Source organism: Solea solea, chromosome 12 (assembly GCF_958295425.1).
Source record: "Solea solea chromosome 12, fSolSol10.1, whole genome shotgun sequence".
NCBI lineage: Eukaryota > Metazoa > Chordata > Actinopteri > Pleuronectiformes > Soleidae > Solea > Solea solea.
Window position 1 is genome coordinate 8,992,133 of NC_081145.1, and position 24,231 is coordinate 9,016,363.

The 24,231-nt window shown below is 41.2% G+C and overlaps 1 protein-coding gene across 3 annotated transcripts in view; it reads left to right on the forward strand.

The window, feature by feature from the left end:
* LOC131470539 (serine/threonine-protein kinase BRSK2) overlaps positions 1–24,231 on the forward strand; it is a 193,749-nt gene that overhangs the window by 96,375 nt on the left and 73,143 nt on the right. For all 3 annotated transcript variants that reach the window (XM_058646431.1, XM_058646432.1, XM_058646433.1), the window contains exon 2: positions 12,474–12,568. In XM_058646431.1, coding sequence (XP_058502414.1) covers positions 12,474–12,568 — 95 coding nt within the window. The remainder of the gene's footprint in view (positions 1–12,473; positions 12,569–24,231) is intronic.

Below are 24,231 nucleotides of genomic sequence, written 5' to 3' on the forward strand. Positions count from 1 at the left end.
TTTGCAGTCGAACTGAACACTAATGGTGAAGTGTTGACACTCTGACCTTTCCTCTGTGCACTGTATGTTTTACACACACAAACGCACAGAATATAGAGGCATAGCAAGGAGGGAGGAAAGTCAGGAGAGGAAACCACTAGGGAGTGTTCTTGAACCTTTTGGGCTTATGACCAGGAAGTGAATGCATGTCTGTATCAATGTCGCACATCAGGAGGTGGCCTCCTGCCTTGAAGGCACACTTACAAACACATTCCCACTAGAGATCATTGTTCCATCGCAGCCTCACACAACCTTGTGAATATTGCCCATAATAGTGGGGTTTATTCTCATATTGGACAATCCTTCCTGCTGTATTGTTTGAAAAAGTCTGAATGTCAAAATAATACGAAAAGAATTGCAGGTTTAAGGGATAGGGTGAATCAAAAAAGGGCACCCTCTTAATAAATTAACAAAAGAAATGTTAGAGTTGTGCTTACTTGCATATTCATTTATTTAGATAACATCAAACGTAATTTTTCTTTGCATTTTCATGCCCAATAAAAATGAAAATATGAATGTAGAAATAAATCAAAATGTCTCTAAAGATGCACCCTTTCCTGGTCATAGGGCAAAAGGTGTTTGAGCACCACCTGGGGTCCGTCTTTGCGGGTTGGCGGTCTTTATATTTGTAGAAATATTAGTTTTCTGGGCATTTGCTTTCTGAGCAGCTGTGTCTGATGTGTTTCTCCTGCTGTTTGCACCCCTGAGTTGAAACCTTTCACTGTTCTGTTAAACCAGCAGCCGGGCTCATTTTCAGTTTACGTGCTCAAGCCATCATCTCCCCGACTGCCCCAAAGTGGGAACGCAGCACCCTCATTGCCAATTAAACTGCAATCAACAAACGAAGATGGAGTAAGACATCGAATTACATCCAATATCCTCTCCCATACTCAAGCCTGTCGTTGCCAGGCACAAATTAGCTTACAAATGAAGGCACTGAAGATGGGAAAAGTCGAGTTTGCCAGATAAGAACCAAATAACATCCTGCCTGCATTTTGATGTGTCGTTCCAACTTGGATTCAACTTCCTGCTTTTCTCTTGATGTGGACGAAGAGTTTTAGTTGACTTTTTCACGGTCCGGGCTTTGACCGTCTATTTCAATCTTCATTCGGACGAAAGCTGGTTAATGAGACAGGTTGATGAGAACTCCTCGCGCCGAGCCAGCCTGATTCATGTTTGATCATGAAAATGTTGTCTAGAAAAACCCAAACTCTTAATTAATGAAATAACTCAAGCTGAAATATAGATGGGGAAGCTTTTGATTAATTGCTTCTCGCTCTGCTCTTCTCGTTGTCATCCCACACAGTTGGCGTGTCTGCATGCTGCAAATGTTTTTATTTGTGTCCATGCATGCGAGTGTACAGGTGTGTGCAATACACAGAACTCTACCACTGCAGGAAAGTCTTTCTATGGTTACAGTGAGGGCTTTGCAATATTATCCAGTCAGATGTTTAATTATTCATCATTTTATATGACGGGTTATCTAATACATGACACGCAGACACGGTGCAGCTCTTGGCTCATCATTTTTGCCTCTTCATTTGACTCCCGTCTCCCTGGAGGAGCGCGAGTACATGTACATGTGTGTATGTTCACTTCATGTGCGTGTGCACATGTTTGTCCCGTCTGCTGAAGTCGCTGCACTGGGCCTGGTGTGGCTAATTAAAAGGAGCCTGTTTGCATTATTCATGAGGCTGTAATTATACATTCCTTTTGCAGATCCCCAGTCATAAGCATTAAAAATAGATCTGAGTATGGATGCTCCGCCCTTCTAGGCTCCACTTTCTCTCTGTTTTTTGTTTTTTTTGTCTGTGTCTTACCCAGAATCTCTGTATCTGTCCTTATCCTCACCCGTACACTGATCTCACTGTCACGGGCCTCCTTGTCCCTGTGTTTTTTCCTCTGACAGCGTCACTGTCACTCGGCTCTGTGGCTTGACCTCCAGTCACATTGGGCCAGAATACACAGTGGAATATTCCGAATCTGCGATGACAGTCTCTCACACAGAGATTCACAAGAGGAAACCACTGCCTCTGATCAACTTAATAGAGACATCGTCTCCCCAGAGGAGTTCAAATCTTTGTTTAAAAAAAAAAAAAAAAAGTGTTGGAAACTTCTTTGGGTGATCTACAAAATCAGCAACAAAGAGATGTGTGTGAGTGTGAGATGGCTTCAGTAAATATAAGCTCCAGGCTGAAAATCTAGCAAACATGACACCGTATTTTGTCTGCCTGCCAGAAGTTTCCAGCACAAAGTCATCAACATCCATTAACTTTTTGCACTGTCAAATATATGACAGACTGAAAGTTTTTGCTGCCCAATCATGCGTTCGTTACCTCTGGCGATGAGACTTGTTTGCCTTGCTGGCAGAAGAGACTGTGTGAAGCTCGCAGCCTCCACCATGCGGGTGATGAGCTCCTATTCTTGCATATATTTTCATGCTGATGAGACTGTCATAAAGGGACGGGGGTTTTGTGCAAATCAGAGAGCTTGTTAGTTAACAAAGTGGATCTCTCAGTAGTTGCTGCCTTAGGGAGAACCACTCAATCGTTCATTCAGAGTTAGAGAAAACAACACGAAACATCACCTTGCAGGTCATTTCACGCCACTGGTGGTTGTAAATTTCTCAATAATACATTCTCAGTCAGGGTTGCATCCTCAGTGATATTCAGGTCTTTCAACATCATACACCCTTAACTCAGACATTAATTTACCAGACTCTGTCTTATGCCCCAGCCCCACTGGCCCATGAAGGACTTCTCACTACTGTGCAAACTTCCTTCCTGCGTCCTCCATTTTGGATCATTTTTCACTTTTTAAGCCTCAGTGATGCCAAATGGAGAACATAATGGAGAATGACTGTTGCCCTAGACATGCACATATAAACTAGGGTGAAAGATCTGGGTAAAATAACTAATTGCAATTATTCTGACATGTATTGCGATTGCTCTTTGAGTTGAGTTTAGAATGAAATTGACAACAAAATGGGGTATTACTACATGAGATATTGTCAAAATATTACCTTCTATACATTATATTATATACATTGATTTGCCTGTTTGGGTAGTTATTCTGTTATGCTTTAGTTTATATGTGCTGTAGAGTAGGAACCTGCTGAGAATCAGTTTTAAAATGAGCTCGGCCAGTTTAACTGGTTTAAGTGCATAATGATGAAATGAAATGAAATGAAATATTGTAATGCAAGGGTGAGCAAAATAAATCTCAAGTGTTTCAAACACACTTGGCGTAGAACATAGTCAAAAATAGAACGATTAAATTACAGGCTTTACAATTTGCTAATTGCGTTTAATTGGGTTTTTTATAATTGTTTTGATTTAATTGTTCAGCCTTACAATTGCAGCACATATATAAGGAAATACTTGACAAAAAAGAGAAATGAGCACATGTGTGTTTATCGAAAAAGGATCATTTAACAGTTACAGTTTGAGTTGGGAAAATGTCATCTAATCTAAAACCACACATTTAATCAATTCACCCTTATTGGAAAATCTCAAGTTGAACTGCTGGTTCATTATCCGAATCTGACAATGTGCGCCGGGTCATACAGCCGTGATAAGTAAATTGCCTCTGAGCTGTTTTCATGCATAGATTAAATTGTCTGATGGAGAGAAATTGGTCATATCTGAACCAGAGTTAATGGTGTAAGTCTATATTATTCAACAATAATAATGGCGAGCATGATCGTTATAAAGTCAAAGCACTCAGAGTCACTGCTCGAATATAATACTATTTAAATGAAGTTAGCGATGCCCTTGCGGTGAAGATTTAACTCCCTAATTCCTGGGATCTCCGGGGTTCTCTGGAAAGCGGGACGGAATAAAATAACTTCAGTAAGAATCCTTATTTTGTGCTGGGAGTTAACTTATAATGGAGGTTTCTGTATGCATGTGTCATTGTGTGTCCCTCCTCGCTCTAGTACTCCAGGGCCAAATTGCTCTTTTTGCTTTTGAAGCTGTTCTGTTGGTCTGGGCCACTGTTGTCACTGATGTTCCCGCTGCTTTGGCTTGTAAGGTTTAGAGGTTTTGCAGGGGAATTCAGCCGGGGTAAGACTTACGTCATGCCTGGTTGAGTGTAAATGCAAAAAGAGCAAAAAGTGGAGGTGGACGAATGAATGACATGGAGAAAGATATTGTGAATGAAGAGGGCAGAAAAAAAGTGGCAGGAGATAAACAGACAGAGAGAGAGTGTGTGCGCATTTATTGAGAAATGATTGCGCATTGTTTGATCTTCGACATGTTGTCTCTCACCTCCTCCACAGTATGACTCAACGGCTTTCTGCTGCCATATTCCTGCTTAGAAAGATGAGAGGTTGAATAGAGAAGAGGTTCTGTAGATGAGTCAGAAAACCCTGACTGATGAGGTTGAGAAGCAATGAAGAAAACATTTGACTGGAGCTGAGAAAAGATGAGAGTCAGCTACATGGAATAACTGGATAGTTAAAAAGAAACTGCAAAAAAAAAAGCAAATCTTTGATATAGACTGTAATTATCTGCTTATCCACAGTCCTGTGTTTTATGCACCAGGGTCAAGCCAATGAAGAAGAAGAACAAATATATACATGGTATATATAATAGTGAGTCTGGCTGAGGGATTCATGATTCATGTCTCTTGCATAACTGCACATGTGCTAGTGTTTGTATGTAGGCAAACAAACAAAAAATGTATAGAAAAATAATATAGAGAGTTTGTGTTTAGTCTAGTAAAGCAGGTGTTTCCAACCCCCGGCCTGTGGACCAGTACTGGGCCAAACTGGGTTGCTGTTTTGTAATATTTTTTGTCAAATTTTTATTACACATTATTTATAAAGCAGTTCATATTAATTTCACTACACTAGACAAAAACAAGGCTGACTGGATTTCTAAAAACTCACCGTGGCATTCATACACAACCCACCAGGCTACAACCACATTGTCTGTGGAAAACTTTCATGTTTGAATTTAGTCTCAAGTTTTAATGTGTTTTGTACAGCGGTTAAGTTGTTTATAACTGCCAGGCTCAGAACAAAATAACCATATATTATATGTCAAATACGAGTTAGCGAGAGTGTTAGTAACAGAGGGTGAGGGATGTTGAGAGCTGCACAAAACAACTTTATGTCCAGTGAACTCATACCCACATTAGTTAAAAATAGCAAAAGTCTCCGAGTTGTAGACAGCCGAAGTAAGACAATACAGTGTCACATCCTCCACTGGTGCTGTTGCCATTGTATCTGTCTGAACTGGCGTGCTTAAGTGTCCTCTTCAGTCTCAAGACGCACAGTAAAGTACCCTGCAGAGTGGTAAAAACATGAGGAAGTGTCCTACTGGCTGCCGTTCATAAGTGGCCTCGAAAGCAAAATATAAATTAAAAAATCTCTTGTTTCTAAAGGAGTGTCTTTCTAGTGGACAGAAGTGATTCAGTGTCCTATAGGATGCCCTTGTGAATTTGTTTCCTATGGCTGTCCTTCCAATCGAAAGAGGGTATCGTTATGAACGGCCCTACTGTCCCTACATGACGGTGTCCCAAAGAGTGTCCTAGGAGGAAATTATATTCAGTGTTGTATAGAAAATGCCCATCTCACTGATTGAAAAATAATAAAAATAATAATGTGTGGAGGTCCATATAAAGGTCCACATGACATTCTGGCCCCAGGGCCGGGCTGCCTTTGGCCCTAGTTTGCACTTTGGACATGCCTACCTGTACTGTATGGTGCAGTAGGTGCCCCTTTAATTTTCCTGCCCAGCCCCTGCCCCTCCAAACGTCTGTGCACGCCACTGGTGATGTCATGCAGTTGTGGCGGTGGCTGTGATTCTCTGAGTTGGTCTTGTTTCTGCCGCTGTGTTTCATTTTTGTGTTAACCACAGCAGCCGTATGTTCCTCATCTTAAAACAGGCTCTGTCAATCAATACTATCAGACCTGTTGTGTTTATACAGCTGCAGCACAGGGGCTGGACGAGGGCAAGACACATTTATCCTGACAAACTGCTGACTGACTGTGTTTTTATGAGCCGTGTACTTCTGGAACATTACATGAGCAGTTCTTTGTATTTTCCTTCGTTTTCCAACCTGTTCTTTCTTAAATAGTTCAGTGTTGTCTGCAGCATGGGAATATTGCCGGGCAACACAGGATCTATACTGAGAAACAGAGAGAGTGATGGGGAGCTGATGCTGAGGCTAAATCAGATTTGTATGAACTTATTTGACAATGTTTAAATGTAACATGCGTTAAAAGTGACTCACTACAGTTTTGAGATGACATCAGCGGTAACTGCTATCAAATCTGTCATGTCCCCTGTCCTGCCAGAAATATGGCATATGCAGAAATATGCTGTCCACTCCTTGTAGTCAAAAACTGAAGACAGCACAATTCATTTAGATTATTTAACATTAATTTCTATAAGTACAACGACCTCTGGTATCATCTGCTTCTGCTCTCTGCTCTGTAAGAGAGGATTCCCATCCATCGCTGCCAGGACTTTCCATGAGGCTAGAAGAAGCTGTAGGAATAAGCCCCAGTAACACATTGTGTTTCCTTTCAAACACTGATCTCAGCACAGAGCCGTAGCCCCCACATTGAGCATTCAGGGTTGGAGAGCAAAGTGGAAAGCAGTGCACAGATCTGTGCCTAAGGGCAATGAGCTTCTTAGAGCCACTGCCTCAGGGAGCGAAAGCTAAGCCAGCATAAGCTACTACCATCTGCTGGCATTGGCTTAGGGCTTCTGAAAGATCAAGTTTGAAAGTGAGAGTGGTGCGCAAGTGGAGACATCTTGTTTTCATCGTTTGCTTCAAATAATCGCTTCCAGATGGAAATCAAGCTACCCAGTAAGTGTCTCTAACCACACTGATGCCAGTGCTGTGTGGTGGATGAAGCTGAAAACATTGAGCGTGTGTGGCTCTGTCGATGTTTGTGTGCCATTAGCAGGTGGAGATGACAAAGTTCCTCCCCTGAAGAGGGTTCCTGTTCTCTCAGCTGTCCTCCTTTCCCTCCATATCTCGGATCAATGGTAGAAGAAATCAGTCTCACAGTCAGGGTCCGTCCCCGCTCCTCCCAGGATATCCCCGCTCTGCCTGATGATAAATCAACCACTGATCGACATGTTTTGGTACCTGGTACAAAAACACCTCTCGCATGTCAGGGAGAGACAATGTTGTCGGCATGGGAGTGAGGGTTTGTGGCTGAACAGCTCTAAGGGAACTTGTGAGCATACCAACAAAGGTCCAGAGGGAACTCCCATTACATACGTGCTCACTTCTCCATCATTTTTCTCAGTTTCATTGAGACGTCTTGAAAGAAAAGTTCCCTTATCCTCCATTCTCAATGGTCAAAGAAACCGGTTTCATCCCAATTGTGAGAGGGTTTTTGACTCATGGAAATGTGTTTCATCAGCATTCACTTTTATATTGGCATTAGTAGGAAGGCAAGAACCAGTGGACATGCAAATGACATATTTGTCTGCATCCTTTCTGGAAGTGACGCAAGTTCCAGTGTCATTTCCACCAGCACAATGCTAAGACACACATTCTTGTTCTGGCTGTTGTGTTTTGAGCGAAGCTTTCTTTTTTACAACTTGGGACCGTGCTCAATACTTTTTTTATTTCATCTTACTTCATTTTATTAGAGCCTTAAAATTCTCTCTGTTGCGTTTGAAAAAAGGACCAAAGTAAACGATCCAACATAATAATGACTGTAACGATGTCAAGGAGCGTCACGGTGGTGTTGTTATTTTCTCTATCAGACTCATTTTGTGTACTCATTTGTGAAGTCTTATTTCAAGCACGGGTGACGCAGGGGTGAAAAAACCCCGTCACAGGGCAGAACAACCACTGGCAATGGGAATGGTGTTAATTGCCTTTTTAGTGGGTTCACTTGGGTTCAAAAATTCCAGTTATACTCAATCATTTTAGTGTGAAAGAGGCTTTAGATGCTGCCAGCATGATTATACTCTCTCTGACTCCTGTTAAGGTTTTATTCTGACAGGCGTCAGCAAGTCTCGTTGTGATCTGATGAAACACAATCACTTGAAAAGAGGGGAAAGAGACAAAAAGCTCATTACCAAATCTGTGCTAGCACATGCATCAGTGATGTGAGCAAGAGACACTGACAGAATGTTTTTAGTTGTTGGAGAAGCGCTTGATAGGTGACATTTCCCCATTTTATTAATTTCACATTGTTGAGTTAACACAGCAGTGCTCTCCATTGTTTTCTCTCTCTTTTTCATCCTTTTCGTTTCATTTGTCTCTTTCTTTTACCCTCCTGCTCCTTAATGGCTGATTCTGCAGACGCAATCAGTTCAACCTTTATTCAAAAAATCATATTCATCCCTGATTTGTCTGAGTCAGCAGGGGGATGATTGAAACGACTCAAAGCAATGCAGCAGCTTTGAGCACAGTGCAGCGGAAATGCTCGCTGATCCACGGACCAAAGTTCTCATTTGGTGTTCTTTTCCCAGCAGTCCCTCCACATTTCTACATTAATCACAGAGGTGCATGGAAAGTAAGGACTGCAGAGCCAGGATAGAGGACATGGGTCAGTGGACGGTGGCCTCTCTAGTCCATAAGTCCCTGGTCGGTGTCATTACGCTGACATTGTTGTGAAGGCGTTGGCTTTTGAAGCTATTGATTTAGGAGGAGGGCGAGAGAGAGGAGAGATCAATGCACTTATTGATTGAGTGGCGTTGTAAACTCAGGTCAGCTGCACATCTGCTTTTGTCCACACGTGTGTACGAGCTCAATACAATTACATGTGATCAAAAGGAAATGAAATATAATCCATGTACTCTCACACATATCATGCGCACATAGTGGGAGAGCTGTAGCAGTGATGATCTCCACGTTTCCCTGTTTGAGACTATGACCCTTCGTGCTGCTCTCTGTGAAAAGCTTCATGTTTGAAGCCATGTTCAAAGACAGCATGTACTGTACCTTTCTGAGCCCAGCCAGATCCAGATGAAACCCCAGGCGTCTCACATACACATTTCCTTCAGCCTTGCCACTCCAGGTTTAGCTCGGAGCTCAGAGCTGTAAGTGTTTCCTCCAGGGTAACATCACGGACAGGTAGAAGGGGCACAGGGGAAGATAAAGGCAAACACCCTCATTAGACAACATTAGAGAGAAGGAGGATGAGTGGGTTACGTTTGGGCCATGGAGAAGCTGATGTTAATTACACATTACAACGTACTCGAGAAGAGTCGAGTCATTATGAGGAAATCTTAATGTCCTCGGATGCACGGATTTCCTCTTGCAAGAGGATGGTTAACCATAACCTGGTCAGGTGGGGAGCTTCAGATATTGTCTGGAAAAAAAAAGTTATACTAACACAGGTAAGGCTGCAACATGCTTCTGTAATGTCTCGATGCAGGGAGCGTGTGTGTGTGTGTGTGTGTGAGGAGAGCTCAAGAAATAATCAGAAAATATTCAAAATTGCGATCGTACACACCTAAACTTTGGAACACACTACCCTTAGATATCAGGGAAGCACCCTGTGTTTTCTTTGTGTGCATTGCAACAGTTGTATTTGCTTTTTAAATTGTGTTTTCCTTTTACTGTGAAGCACTTTGATCTGCAGTCCTTGTATGAAAGGTGCTATACAAACAAAGTGTATTATTATTAGTGTTATTATAACAATATCCACATTATTTGAGTTAAGATAAAATTCATGACAAAACAGCATCATGGTGAAATTCAAAGGTCGGAAAGTCTCACTGTTTGGATGAGAAAATGTTTTATTTTCCAATCCAAAAATCATGTTTTTATTTTTTTTTATACAGAAATGCCAGTTAAGTTGCAAAAATTTGGAACCCTATCACAATTGCTGTATTTCTGTTGATGATGTTTTGACCACACCATGCAACTCTACAGTTTACAGTCTAAACAGCTGCAGCTGCAGAACTCAACCACATGTTGCTCTATCTACTATCTATTAAAATCACATTTTATTTTATATAGTCTTATATTTACTTTCTTTGGGATTGTTTATATGTGTTTTTAAATAGTTTCCCCCGCAGGCATTAACAAAGTATCTCTGATTTTATGTTGCATATTCTAATTTGGTAAACATAACTCGAAGCCACACTTTGATAATATGTGCAAATGAGTGTTTTTAAAGAGTTTTATGAAGGTACACAACACCCACACATTACAACATGATTCAGCTTTTTTAGCCTCTAAAAGTACATGACGACAACATAAGTATATCCACTTTAAAGATAGAAATGTAATTGTTTATTCGTGATCATTTATGATCATTTTAATATGGATCAAGTGGCCTTGTTTCCTGTTCCTGTGCCCTATGTAATTTAGGCTTTTAAATCTGTATTATTTTCCCATGACCATTTGTTCTACTTTATTAGTTCGAATGCTTGTGATTTTAGGTCGTGAAAGGCTTGTTATACCGAACTGTCATGTAAAGGTTCATTTACACAAATAGGTTGTTGTAACAACATAATGGTCTGTGTGCCCGTGTGCGGTTTCCCCGCGCTAATGTTCCGTCTGCTCATAAAAACACAGCATTGAAAGGAAGACGGATCGTAGGACAAGTAATCCAGTTAACTTTTCATGTGTTTGCGGGCAGATATTTTCTCTTTAATGCATTTATCATGACTTATGAGCTTCTCTATAGCAGCCATTATGATATGATTACCATCACAGGGCTAATGGGTTTGTCTGCTGTTTGCCTCATCTCCTCTTCCAAATCTCTCTACATCTTTTTTCCTTCCTTTTTTGTGTGTGCGTTCACAGCTTCATCCAATTTCTCTCTGACTCTCTCTCTCTTGTCTATGTGGTTCCAGTCACGACCCTGCGGCCCCTCAACTCCCTAGCCAGAGAGTCACTGCCACACTATTCTCTCCATTACTGTTTAATTATCTGTGGCCTGCCATTGTATTAATGTGCTGTCCCTGACTTTCCCTCTCTTTCACATTATCCCCACATCTCTGCTGCGTTCTGATCCTTCATATCCCACTCACCTTATTGACTCATCAGTGTCTTCGGAACACTTGTTTGTTCTTAAAGCCCGTCGACGCTCCTCTCCTCCTCGGCCGTTTCAAATTGAAATCAAACTGTCATAAAAATAGTCGATTTTGAAGCCCACGTAAGTCTGGATCATGTCATCCAGCCAGGTTTTTTTTGCTCTCCATTGACGTGTCTTATACTGACTGCACTATTTCTGTCCTTGGCACATTGTAACACTTAGAATTAATTCCACCATCTTCATCTCTGCCAGCATTGCGAGATGCAAGAAATCAAAGTGTCCACATTATTCCACTCCAGGGTTTCTATAAATTCTCGGTGCCGGAGCCTTGAGAGAGTTTCACTGCTGTAGTTTATAGTGTTAAGAAAAAAAGAAGACGAGAAAATCACAAGATCATCTTCTGTCATCTGGGTTTCACTGCAGCATGACCGTGCCATCGGGGAAATCAGTTGTACGGCGGCGACATTTGATTGTGCAGGAGTGTGTGTTTGTTTTGGTTTGTGACTAATCTATATGATGCAAACATTATTTTAACGTCTCTGCACTTCTGCGGTTTCTGGCAGAAAAATGGATTGAAGCCTCGTAAATATACACAAACACGCCACTTTGTTCCACTGTAACTACACACTCATTGACGTGCCCTCGCCTCTCTTCTGCACTGTTTGTGGCTAAAATGAATTTCCCAGGGAACCAGCACAGAGGCTTTTGTGCTTCTGTAGAGAATCATACAATTTATGTGATTTTTTGTGTGTGAATCTAAATATAATTGTCTGTTGTGTGGTGTATCAAACCCTTTAAATCTCTCCCAGTGCGCCGGTGTGTTTGTGCTTTTGCAGTATAAGGAATTTTTATCTTCTATGATGTTGAAATTTGACTTCCTAAATTACCCTTTCACCACTTTTGTGCCGTGTTGCTTCTTTTTTTTGTCATTTCTGAAGTCCGGTCAATAATGAGTTGCGTTCACTGACCGACCTCTGGCTTTGCAAGTGACTCTGTTTGTTACCACTACCTTTTATTGTCTGTTTTAGCTCACTCAACACGACTGCTTTACTGCAGTTTAGTACATTATAGGAATCAATAACACAAATGGCCCACTCACTTACTGCCTTTATGACTCAAACAAACCCCAGAGGGCAGTTTGTTTAAGGAACTGTCAGAAGTCGTTATCAGCATTCTCCACACGTGGTCCCAAACCATTTTAACATCAGTCTGCTCAGTGCACATCAGCGGTTTGCCAAAACAAACTTATATTTTCTTGACATATTCCGTTTATGTGGCCGTCAGTTTTAACATATCCCAGCATAATGTGCCCACGAGGAACCCACATTCAGTGCAGTCAGTGCATGAATATTGAACTTGCTTTCTTGGTGTTATCAAGATACATATGAGTTTGCTATCAGACTTCTCATTAGTATTAGTGACCTATATGACCTAATGAAGGATGTTTTTCCTGCTTGTTTTGCAGGGTTGGTCAAGCTCGGAGTCCACTGTGTAACATGCCAGAAAGTCGCTATAAAGATCGTCAATCGAGAGAAACTCAGCGAGTCAGTATTAATGAAGGTAAGTTTACAGCGTCTGGTTGTATTTTCATTAAAAACTCTGTTTTTAAGATAACAATTATCTGCGTTCAGATGAGTATTTTAGCTCATTTTCAGAAGTAATCTATACAAATAACATGTGCATGCTGAGTTGATTCTCTCCTCTGCAGTTGTTTGCTTAGTTTCACTGAGTATCATTAACGATAAACAACAGTGGTGAAAGGTAAGATCAAGGATATCTGTTATGAGACTGTTAGAGTTAGCAGAGCTTTTTTTTCGTTCACAGCTGATTGTCGAGTCGCAGAGGTGAATGCGGGTAACTGTGCTGTTGCCTGTTTATACTAAAACACAGCCCTGGAGTTCTTAAATGCCAGTAATGTTTTCAAAACTCTTTGTTTTTGGGGCTAAAATGCTGGAGTAGTGTGGACGTCAGGGACATCCAGAGCACATCTCAGTGGCTTTGGATGTTAACGCTTAGGCTGCTAAAGACATTCATTTTCACTCCAACAATCTCATTTTCATTTTCCGCCAAATTGAGCAAGTCTTGGTGTTGGAATAGTTGAACATATGCACACGTAACCACATTAAATCCACTTTTGGACTGCATTTCTCTTGCTCCTAATATGCAGTGAGGAATCTCCAGTACATGTCTGTGTCCAGTCATTGTGATGTGAAAGAGCCGCCTGTGCAAGTCTTTAAAAGTCTAAATTGCCCGTGTGTTGGTGTCTTAATTTTAATATAAATCAATAGCTGATCTTGCAAATCCTTGCAATCATGTTTATATTTCAGACTAAAGGAGACAGCTGTTTGGCTCTGTCACCAGAAGCCTTCAAGAAATCCAGGGGTAACACAACAATAAAGCTAGTTTTGGCAGCTGTAATTACTATAGCCTCACTCCAGCTCCCCTCTAAATCTTCTGGGAGAAAGAAAAATCCTTTTATATATTTTTTTCCTGTTACCCACATAGCCTGTTTTTAAAGGATACTGCAGGGGGATTTTTTTGTATTCAATTCCAGGGACTCTGCTGGGCCCCTCTCTCTTCAGTGCCCACTCAAAATTTATATGCTGCATAAATGACCCATGTTTTGATGGAAGAGTTGCAATGAAACCAGAGAGAGCCGGAATATTGTCGGCAACAAGATGTTACAACCTGAAAATAGTCTTTTCATGGAGCACATGCAGCGAGGAGCCTCTGCTGTAATTGTTTGCTTACGAGCTGGAAAGCAGGAAGTTGATGGCTTTTTCCTCACAGTGCAGGTTATGAGCAGATGGGAAATTCCTCTGTTTTGCATCACTTTTTGACATTTTCGATGACAAGGATTCTGTGCTTGGCTGTTGCTGTTTTCATAAACGGTTAGTATTAACCAGCTCCATGCTGTGTTGCTGACTCTGTCTCACTCATTGCTTTCTTGCTCCAGGAGTTACACTCTCACTCTGTTCTGCACGCAGTGTAATATTTTCATGAAGGACAGACAGGTCATTTCTGTCCCCTCAGCACTGGCAGAGGTATTATTAGCTTTACCGCTTGGTGGAAGTTGGTGGAATTATTTCAGCGGCGAGGAAGCGAGCAGGATAATGTCCTTACCCAGGTGTCTCACACTGTGCTGTCCTGCAGAGGAAAATGATCATAACTGATGCCAAACACTGACAGGACCAAGGCTTTTGCTGAAGCTGCAGTTCACAGCCAATTACTGAACTCAGCCATTGTCACTCTTGTCTCAACTGGTGTGTGGTAGTGTGTGTCAGCAGGTGTGTGTGCGTGTGTGCGTGCATGTATGTGCCAATAGGGAATGAATTATATAGAAGCTACGGGCAACTGGGTTCCCGTGAAAGAGGCGTTTTTAATATGGGTCTTGTAAGTTTGAGAATAATGACAAAAAAATCCCAATCAATCACCATTATTTCACATTTAATTACAGGTTTAATTACATCTTTCACACCGAATTTAGAAGAGTTTGTGTTTAGTGGATGAGGTGGTGGGTTGATTAATGAATTTTATTCATGAATCACAAATGTGTGTGCAACTGCTGTCAGCGGTGTATTTGATTGTCCTCATGCAAGGGAAATGAAGGATTCCACAGGTGTTGTGAGTGCAGTTGATAACAGTATATTGTAAAGATGTAGTACTGTATTTGTGTTTGTTGATTTATTTATTAGCTATTACCATAAAGCAGCTTGATATTCCCACTATTATGTAAAGCCGCTGTACGGCGCAGACAGTACAAGGCGTGTATTAGCCTACACTGTTGCCGAGGTCACTCGTTATGTTCCGTCTTCTTCTGGGACACCAGCACTGGTGTCAGACATCAGATTACAAATCCACTTTCCTATTGGAAAGTTTTTTGGTTCCTACTTTGGCTCCACAATCCACATTCCCTGTTTCCCTGCACAGTGTTATGTGTCTGGTCTTTGGCCCGTCTGTGCGGCTGTCAGACTGTCAGAGTGATCGGGCAGAGTGCAGACTCACACTGTGAAATGTCACCTTTTAATATGCTAATGTTTCGGGTCCCAATGGTGTCATTAGGGAAGAATCTGATTCTCCTAGACAGGTGTGTATTATTTACACACACACACATCCTACAAATACACACCTGCATATATGCAACACATGTGTATAGGCCATACACAGTCCCACAAAACTTCAGACAAATATTCATATGTACGTGTATTTCACACACTGGCCTTGGGAGCCAGCGGGGTCTGAGGAGATGAGGAGACAGGGTCGCACTAATTGCCTCAGAATATTTGTCAAAGAGGTCTGTCTTCCACTTCACTGTGTGTGTTGAACTTTGTATAACTAATGCTGAAGTCGTCAGTCCATCTACCCACTGGCTGTGACACTTTCATACAGAATGACATTGAATTGTCTGAAATAATGAAGTCGTGTGTGAACTGTAACCAGGGAACGAGCCTTGACGAGTCCACCGATAATTCCCTTTCAGTGGGAAGTGTCTGCGTGTCATGTTTCAGACGACGAGAGAGGAAACCGTCGGGAAGATAATACACAATATGTACTGGCCCCTTTTTAAACACGGTAGGGTCAGAAATGGGGCAAAAGGTCCTCGAAATATTTAAATTGCCCTTGAAATTTCCTACTACACATGCCCACAGCAGTGTTTGCCAGTGCTGCAAGCTGGAAGCGACGTTAAATATCCAGCCTTTTTAAAAACAGGACAGTACAGGACATATTACAGTATATTTTCCTCCATTATAACTTTGAAACACTTATATTAGAGCATATTAGAGTGTTAAAAAAGGTCTTTGAAGCTCTTAAATGTGTTTTAGAGAGCCTTGGCAGTACTCAAATAAAAATAGAAAGATATTTCTCAAAATGTGATGAACAGTTTCCCTGGAAATTATCCAAAAATACCCCTGAAATGTATTTTACAAGAGCCAAAAAAGTTCATTTTCCACCCTGGTACACAGCACAACTAATAAAGTGGAGTGTCACTGCCACTACTGCCACTTTGGCTTCAAGGTTTAGCATGATGTGCAAACAGAGACAATCTTCATCAAGAGTTACTGTTAGCTTTCTATTATTTAATTTCAAAATTGTATTCATTTTATTTCTTCTCTCCTAGAGAACTGCTCCTCCTATTTTCCCTTTTTCTTGACCGTTCTCTGTAAACCCTAGAGATGATTGTGCGTGAAAATCCCAGCAGTCTCCAAAAATCTCATGCCACATTCAAAGTCACTTAAACCACCTTTATTCCCCGTTCTGATGCTCACTTTGAACGTCAGCAGGTGAGCGGTGTGTCCGAAACGGATCACGGTGATAAAAATACAAAGTACAGCTCAGAAGCAACACTGTACAGTATGTGTGAGTGAAGTGTGTCTCATGAGAGTAGTTACAGTTTCTGGGGATCAGCCAGTCTTCTCTGTTCCTCGCTGTCTGTAGCAGATACATGGTGGCAGAGTACCTGACTACTGTGACTGATAGAAAGCTGAGGAAAATGTTGGCAATGCACAGACTAAGTGGACTCAGTGTGGCCATAGAAAGCAGCCATCACAGGCATAACAGGCCACACAGGGAGGGCAGACTGTGTTCAGACTGCGACAGAATCTCCAGAAATAAAGACGTGAGAGGTTTTATTTAGAGGAAAAGCAACAATGTAAACCCTGATTTTATTTGTATCCCTGCATCTCATAAAATTCATGACAATTGCGTATTGCCTGAAAGCAATCTAGTAAATGTTACACAGTGTAGCTCAACTTTACTCCCTGATCAAATCTTCTTGTCTATTGTGAGGAAGATTTTACATATGACGGCAGTTCTTGAATGCTCTTGTCACAACAGTCTGACAACTCTGTAATTGCTGGTTTAATGGTGTTTTTGGGAAATAAAACTTGGTTTTACTAGCCTGAAAAGGTTTAGAAAGTTGTGTGAACCAGGGTTGGTAAGACTGGAAAGACAATATTAGTTCCAGTTTAGTACTGACAGTAAAACAAAACTCCTTTTTAAACCTGTTTCTCATTTTTCATGACGCCTAAACACATACTGTACAAGTGTAAAGGATCCTTGAACACAGGGTTCCCATGGGTCCTTGAATTCATTGTAAGTTTGGGATAAATAGACATGGGTCATTGAAAGTGCTTGAATTTGGTGCAAGAAAGAAGTTGAATTGGTATTTAGGTAATTTTGGTAAATGGTTGATGTATGCAGAACTAATGTGGAGTCATAATTACTAGCGTTGTTGTGGACACTGTTCACGCTCTCTCTCTGACGTGCACGTGAGATTCCACAAAGAACACGGAGAGAGTAACGCTAAGCATAAGAGAGAGCAAATGACGTGATGCCTGGGAAATGCAAATTCCAAGACATCTGTCTCACCAAAGAAAATCACAAAGATTGACTTGATCAGGACCACAAGGACAATCACTAGTCCAGATGCAGAGTGTGCTGCAGATCAATAAAAGTGGACGCCATGGGCAGAGCGGCTCTTACAAGTTGCCCTCTCATCTTAACCTGTGTCAGCACATTCGGTCATTGAATTTGAAGGAATTGGTCTGAGAAAGTCCTTGAAAAGTCCTTGAATTTGAAGCCCGTTAACAAAAATGTGCGTTTTGCTAAAAGGTCTGTTTTAATGTAGTGCTTATCTAGTCCTGATAACCACTCAGAGTACTTAAAACTACAGTTTTGCCATTCACCTATTACCATACAGTGCATGTATATGCAGCACTTTTCACACACATCTATCACACCCGTTCACACACACAGCTGGCACAGCCAGTAGCAATTTGGGATTAAGTGTTTGGGCCAGGGACACAAGCAGCATGTAGATTAGCAGAGCCAGGGATCAAACCCTAACCTTCTGTTTGGAAGATGACCCGTACAACCACCGATCGATACATCAACCTTTTTCATAAATATTGTGATAGGATCGTAAGTGTCAGCTTTCAATTCTTGACAGTTCACTTGATGCCACAGCCACATTTATATATATATACATAGTCTAGTAAAAACTGGCACGTATTGTTAATTCCTGTGTCTCATCCTTAAAAACATTTCCTTACTTTCTTGAAACAATGTCCGGCACTTGAATGATGATAATTGCCGGGGTTAAACAAACTCTATATCTCCTGTGTGTGGGCTCCTCTTGGCCTTTATAGCAAAATCCCGCAGAGCATTAAAAAAAACATGAGTCTGTATTGTAATGCCTCCGAGCACCTTCTGTGACGCTCATGGTCCTATTGATAGAACCATGGTAGAGGAAAAATCTTGCATTTTCAGCACACTGTGGTCTGACGAGCCTCTTCCTGAGAGCAGAGGATTCACTGCTCTACATTTCACACCATGTTACTTATCATTATGCTGAGTGGAGCAACTTTTCTTATCCGCAGTTTAGTTTGGGGCTGAGTAGAATTGTTGCTATAGCCACCAGCATTAACAACCAGCGGAGGGAGGAAGGGTGTCTTCTGCAGTGGTGGTCGCTGAAGATGCCGGTTCTGTTTCTCTGTTTCTGAGCTCGCGAGATGGTGGCAGCAGCTGCTGCTGTTGGGATAAGGACGACTAATTAGCCGGAGTGGCTCGCTCGCCTCCTGAAGCAGCACAACTTCAAAGTCACTCCACTGTCCCCAAGCACTGAGAAAGCGAGAGGGAGATGGAGGAGAGGAAGAGGGGGAGACAGAGGGGATGGTTAGAAAAGGATAGTTAACATGAAGTTGGATAACTCTGAATGGATAGCTTAGAACGTAAATGTCAGTTGCTGCGCTGTATTTTATTGTATTTGATGTTTTTTATATAATTTACTGACCTTGATGTCCGTTATATCGTTTCAAATGAGAAAGGTGAGAGTTTGGAATAGTCGGCAGTATAACTAAACCACGCGCAAGCACCGAGGATGACGAGGAAGTGCCACAGCCAGTGCAGACAGCTGCGTTACTGAAGATGGCCCTAAAATTTAATGGCAAGTAACAGAGTTGGTACTGCTCTCTCATTAAACGTCAATTAACAAGATAATTACTATTCAGCTATGCCATTTTTTTGTTTTGTCTAAAATGTTGATATTTTGAGTCTTTAGTGTCACTGTCACTAGTGTGTGGAATTTAACCAGTCTGTCAAAATGGCCCAGTGGTAACATTCAAAGTGTAACTAAACACCTGCACCGCTTTTTTCAGGTGAAAACTAATGTATGTTTATCTAGCAGTGGTGATCGCTCTAAGACAGCAAGGGAAGCTCAGCTTCCTCTAAAATGTCATCAAATATTTACTGTATTTCAGTACTAAATGTTGCACTAGAACACAATTAAAACGTGTCACCACTTCGTTCAGAATCAGCTGTTTATCACGGATCGTCTTACGTGGTTTCTGCAAAAAACCACTTGATGCTCAGCTTGAACTGTTCTCTATGGGACGACACACGGGCTCGACGGTGATTGGACAAATGTGGAAAAATTGTCACTTCCAGGGAAGCTCAGCTTCCACGACAGTGGATGAGGGGTGGGCAGATGCGGACGCTGGGCTTCTGCATGCTGATTGGAGGAACTGTCTGATAGGCGGAACCACTTTTTGATTGACAGCGTTGCAGAAACATGCTCGACAGCTGAGCCTTTTCTGCCTCAGTCCTATGGGAAGTCTGTAGACAGTTGTTATTTGCTCGATGATATAGACCATTTGTACATATACACTGTAAATAAAAAGACTATTACAGCATTTAATTTTTACATAATTATCACATTTCGTTATTCTAGTTGTTTGTTTGCAGAATGTGTAAGAATTATGTAAGAATTTATGTATAAATAAATGGGCCTGAAATGTATGTTGTGATACAAATCTACTGCCTCCCTTGTCAAATACCAGGATTCAAATTTTGAATTTGGCTATTTTAGTCCATGCTTGCATCACTGGTTTTCATCACTCTCTTTTCTAATCAGTGTGAGCCTCATTGTCTAAGACTACTCCCCCCTTTAAAAAAGAAAAAGAAAAAAAGAACAGGTGTGGCTCTGTCACCTTTCTCTCTCCACGAAGGGAAGCACGGTGTGAGCAGCACCTTGTTAGACAGCCACAACTCAGTGTCAGATTCCACTACTCTCGCTGCCTCCCTCAGGTCTCAGCCCACTTCGTTTGCATTTTTCAAAATCAGGCATTGGGCGGAGAGAAGAGAGACTTTAATTACACTTTAAATGTACAGCAATTGAAGACCAAAGAGGCAGAGAATAAAGGCTGGCTGCACACTCTGACATCGCGGGGGCGGGTGAGTGAGGAGCAGGATGTCATAGCCTCAGATGAATCACACAAGGTCTAATCTTGTTATCCCAACACCGCGGCGACAGCCCTGTAGCTTCTTTCTGCGGCATCTCCACTCTTCCCTCCTAATGATTATAGATTGACCATTCTCACCTCTCTGTGTTCTGCCATGAGTGGGTTGGATTTAGAAATGCCTCGGATGCGCACGTGTCGTCCTCAACTTTGTGCCGCGTGTCTTTGTGTGTGTGCGCGTGTTTGTGCTGCGGCTTGAGCTCAGACACCCTGTAAAATAAATGGGTTTCATATATTGTGCCCTCCGCGCGTTGATCCATCAGCTTTGTTTGGTTCTAAGGCAGAAGCCAGGGCTTAGCACACAGCTTGATTCTAACAGGCTGATTGAGAGTAGAACTCTGTTTCCCTGCTCTGTGCTTGCAGCTTCTGTCGAGCATTTCTGCTTATTGATGCATTCAAATGCAGGAAATTGTATGTTTTGAATAATAAAAGAAAAAATCATCTTTTATCACTTGGGTTTTGTCAAATAGTCGTATTAATGAACAACACAAAATGACATTGTCAACACAGTGCATTTTTCTCTTCTTACACTTCTTTTCCTGCTCACAGTTCTTTTGAAACCTAAATAATAATATGGACCTCCTTTAAACCTTTAATTCCTTACAAATCCCTTTGTCTGTTATCAGTCAATGCAATGGTCACTTGGCTTCCTACATCCTAATTTGGTTTCCAGTCACCACTTCCAAAATCAATGTATATCCAATTTTTCCAGTGTTTATTGAGTCCCAAAGAGGCTCATGTGAAATGGGAATGGAGAAATAGATTTTACCCACAGGGCACGAGATGTTTGGGGTTTGCCGAGACATCACACTGCGCCTCACCTCAGACAACACCGTCCACTGACTTTTACACACTTCTGAGTGGGTTAGTTTGGGATCTAACACGTCCTGGGGAGACGCTTAAAAACCCTGTCATCTGTGCACTGAGGTGACAGACCTCAAAAAAAAAAAAACACACACACACACAGTGCCGACTGGCTGTCTTTACGTTTCATACGTCTGACATGAAACAGAGATGGAGTGCAGATAAAATAATGTAATGGAGGATAGCGGAAGGCAAGCTGTAGCAGCATCCCCCATTGAGCTCAACAGGAGACAGACAAACGTCTAAACTGATGGCGTTTGTTTTTCCTCTTCAAAGGCGACGGTCGCTGTGTTGTCAGATTGATGAGAACACTGTTGGTTTTCTATTTGTTGCCGCTTCGCTGTCATTTATTGTGCGTTTCCTTTCGTGAGCAAGGGCCATATTTCATCAAATTCTGCTACCTCTAAGTAGAACCCAGCTTTCATGAGGAGATCAGCGGAGTTTTCCTTCGAAGTTTCTTTTTTATTTCCGTTTCTTTTTTGTTCTTTTGTTTTGCTCTGGGATTTCTTGCTGCTTTAATATTGCCTGTGAACCCACTGATGTGTATTTTGTCAGTTTCTTCTCAGCTACAGGGTAATGTGATCCTCTTTTATCCATCTTGCTTGAGAAAGGACTGATAATTGAACAGTTATTTCAGGTTCCCTTGAGAGGGAAAATGTACAACCTCAATTTTAAAAACTGTATGTCTTCTCTGCATATAAATCGTGCTGCTTCTTTTTAAAAAAAAAAAAAATATGAGTTTCCACATTTCTCAACGTGTTGCCTGTCAGTTTATTTAATGTATGTGTTTGTGAATGATTTTCTTCAACATTGGCCTTCAGCACTTCTACATGTAAGAGAGCTTTGGAAAAAAAATGAATTTTTGATACAGTACTGTGGAATTGTAGCACTATAAGTTAATATTAGATATTCCTATTCTGCTGCAAGTCACTTCTAATATGTGTGTGTGTGTGTGTTTATGCACACAACTAATCTTTCTATGCACTCGCACGTATCATATAAATGACCGTACAATAGACAGCTTCATGACCGCACTGCTCAGATTCTACAAAGCTGCCTACACACACACACACACACACACACAAACCCTTGTGGTTGTGTCTCTGCAGTATTAAGTCTGTAATCGTCTCACATCAGACGGGCAGCGTTATGGGGTGAATCACAGCTCGAGGACGAGCAGAACATGAACACACCATGTTTACTGGAGTTTATTCAGGCCCGACCTCAAAGGGATTTGATGCTCATGAGCAAAAACACCCACCTGATGACCACAATACACACTCACAAATCAGCCACACACTTTTTGGGCTCTGATAAAGTTTAGTTATGTTGCAAGTATCACAATGGGGTTTTTAGAAGTCGCTTTACTCAGAGGGAAATGCTTTAATGTAACACATTTTGTTTTAATTGCCGTGTTATTATAATGTAATAAGTTACCTTTAATGGTAATGTTCCCCACTGATGATAGTTAATATTGCATTATTCTTACTTACTTGCTAATATTCTGCCTCGATAAAAGACAGGTTTATGTCAGAATTCTCTTACATCAGAATCCCTCTTTGGTGCGTTGGGGCAAAACTAATAACCTCACAAAATATAAGTCTAAAGAATAAAGTTTGACGATAAATGTCTGTGCACGTCTGCGTTTAGGTGCAGTACAGTATGTGATAAACGGTACAGTACATTATTCCACGCAGTACTTTAAATGCTCACATTTCTTTGTGACTTCATTACACACTTCATTAGCTTCCACAAGGCTAAAAACATATATGCACACACTACATTCATTTATAGACTGAGCTATAAATTGAATTGAAATGAGTCCTGACATGATTTAGGGACAAATCCTGTTGTATATTTGGGCTTTCAGAGTTTGTGTGTTGAACGTCTAAATCAAGCTACTTCATCATGATATTCATATGCCTGGGAGGATTGTTTTCTAAAGACTCAAACTCAAATCTCTCTCTCTCTCTCTCTCTCTCTCTCTCACTCTCACTGCCCACGAAACACAAACACACGTATGCAAATTTAATCAGAGAGTTTACATTTTGCATGCACTTTGCCATTCTTGTGCTAAATAATTAGTGCCAGTGGAGCACAATTGTCTGCCTTTTATATGTCAAGTAAGACAGACTCAGACTTTAAAGATGTAATTAACAAGTGCAGAAGCTAAAGCAACTCCCTGATTACATAATTAGGACGTTTCCTGAACTTATTTGCAACACTTTGAGGTAATTTGAGTTGTTTCCGTTGACCACTCTTACTTATACTGACCTGTTGTCCGTCCAATATTGACTCCTCCACCTGGCTAACAACTGTCCAGGCTCATGTGTCAACGGATAAGTCATGTATTTATATGTGGAGGTAATTAGTTGAGTAGATGAGTCCTAATTAGCTCCTTGTTGCAGTGCACCGCAGTGTTCCTCATTACTCAGTCATTACTTACGATCATTTCGTTTTTTCAAGTTGTTCACATACCTCTCTGCTGTCAGGTCATCTCACTCCGACTTGTTTGCTAAACCTAAACCTAAATATAAAGTTATCATCACTTTTCTTCCAACGTGTGTCAATTTCACATGTTCCTAAATAATGTGCACACTTGTATTTGTTTTGTTCATTTTTGTGAAAAAAGGGAGTAAAGTTTCACCCCAGAACTCAACTGTAGACAGAAGCAACATTTAAAACACATGTATTTCAGTTCAGTTCAGCAGCCAAAATGGAACATGGATTAGATAGATAGTGAACAGATATCCTATTATAGTACATATTTCCTGAGAGCATCTGATTCTGTCTTCATGCACTGTTCTTATAAGTAAAAAAAAAATCTTTTTTTTAGATTAGATTAGATTTTCACTGTTTTTCAACAGATATAGTGACCTTCATGACTAATCATCACATTCTGTTATGTGCTCACTCCCCCCCTCTCTCTCTCTCTGTATCTGTCCATCTAGTCTGCTGAAAACCAGTTTGTTAATCCACATTTCCCATCTCCACACAACCCAAGGTCACCTTTCCAATCCTCTTGTATGAAATATCCCTCTCTTGGACGAGCTGACAAAAAGA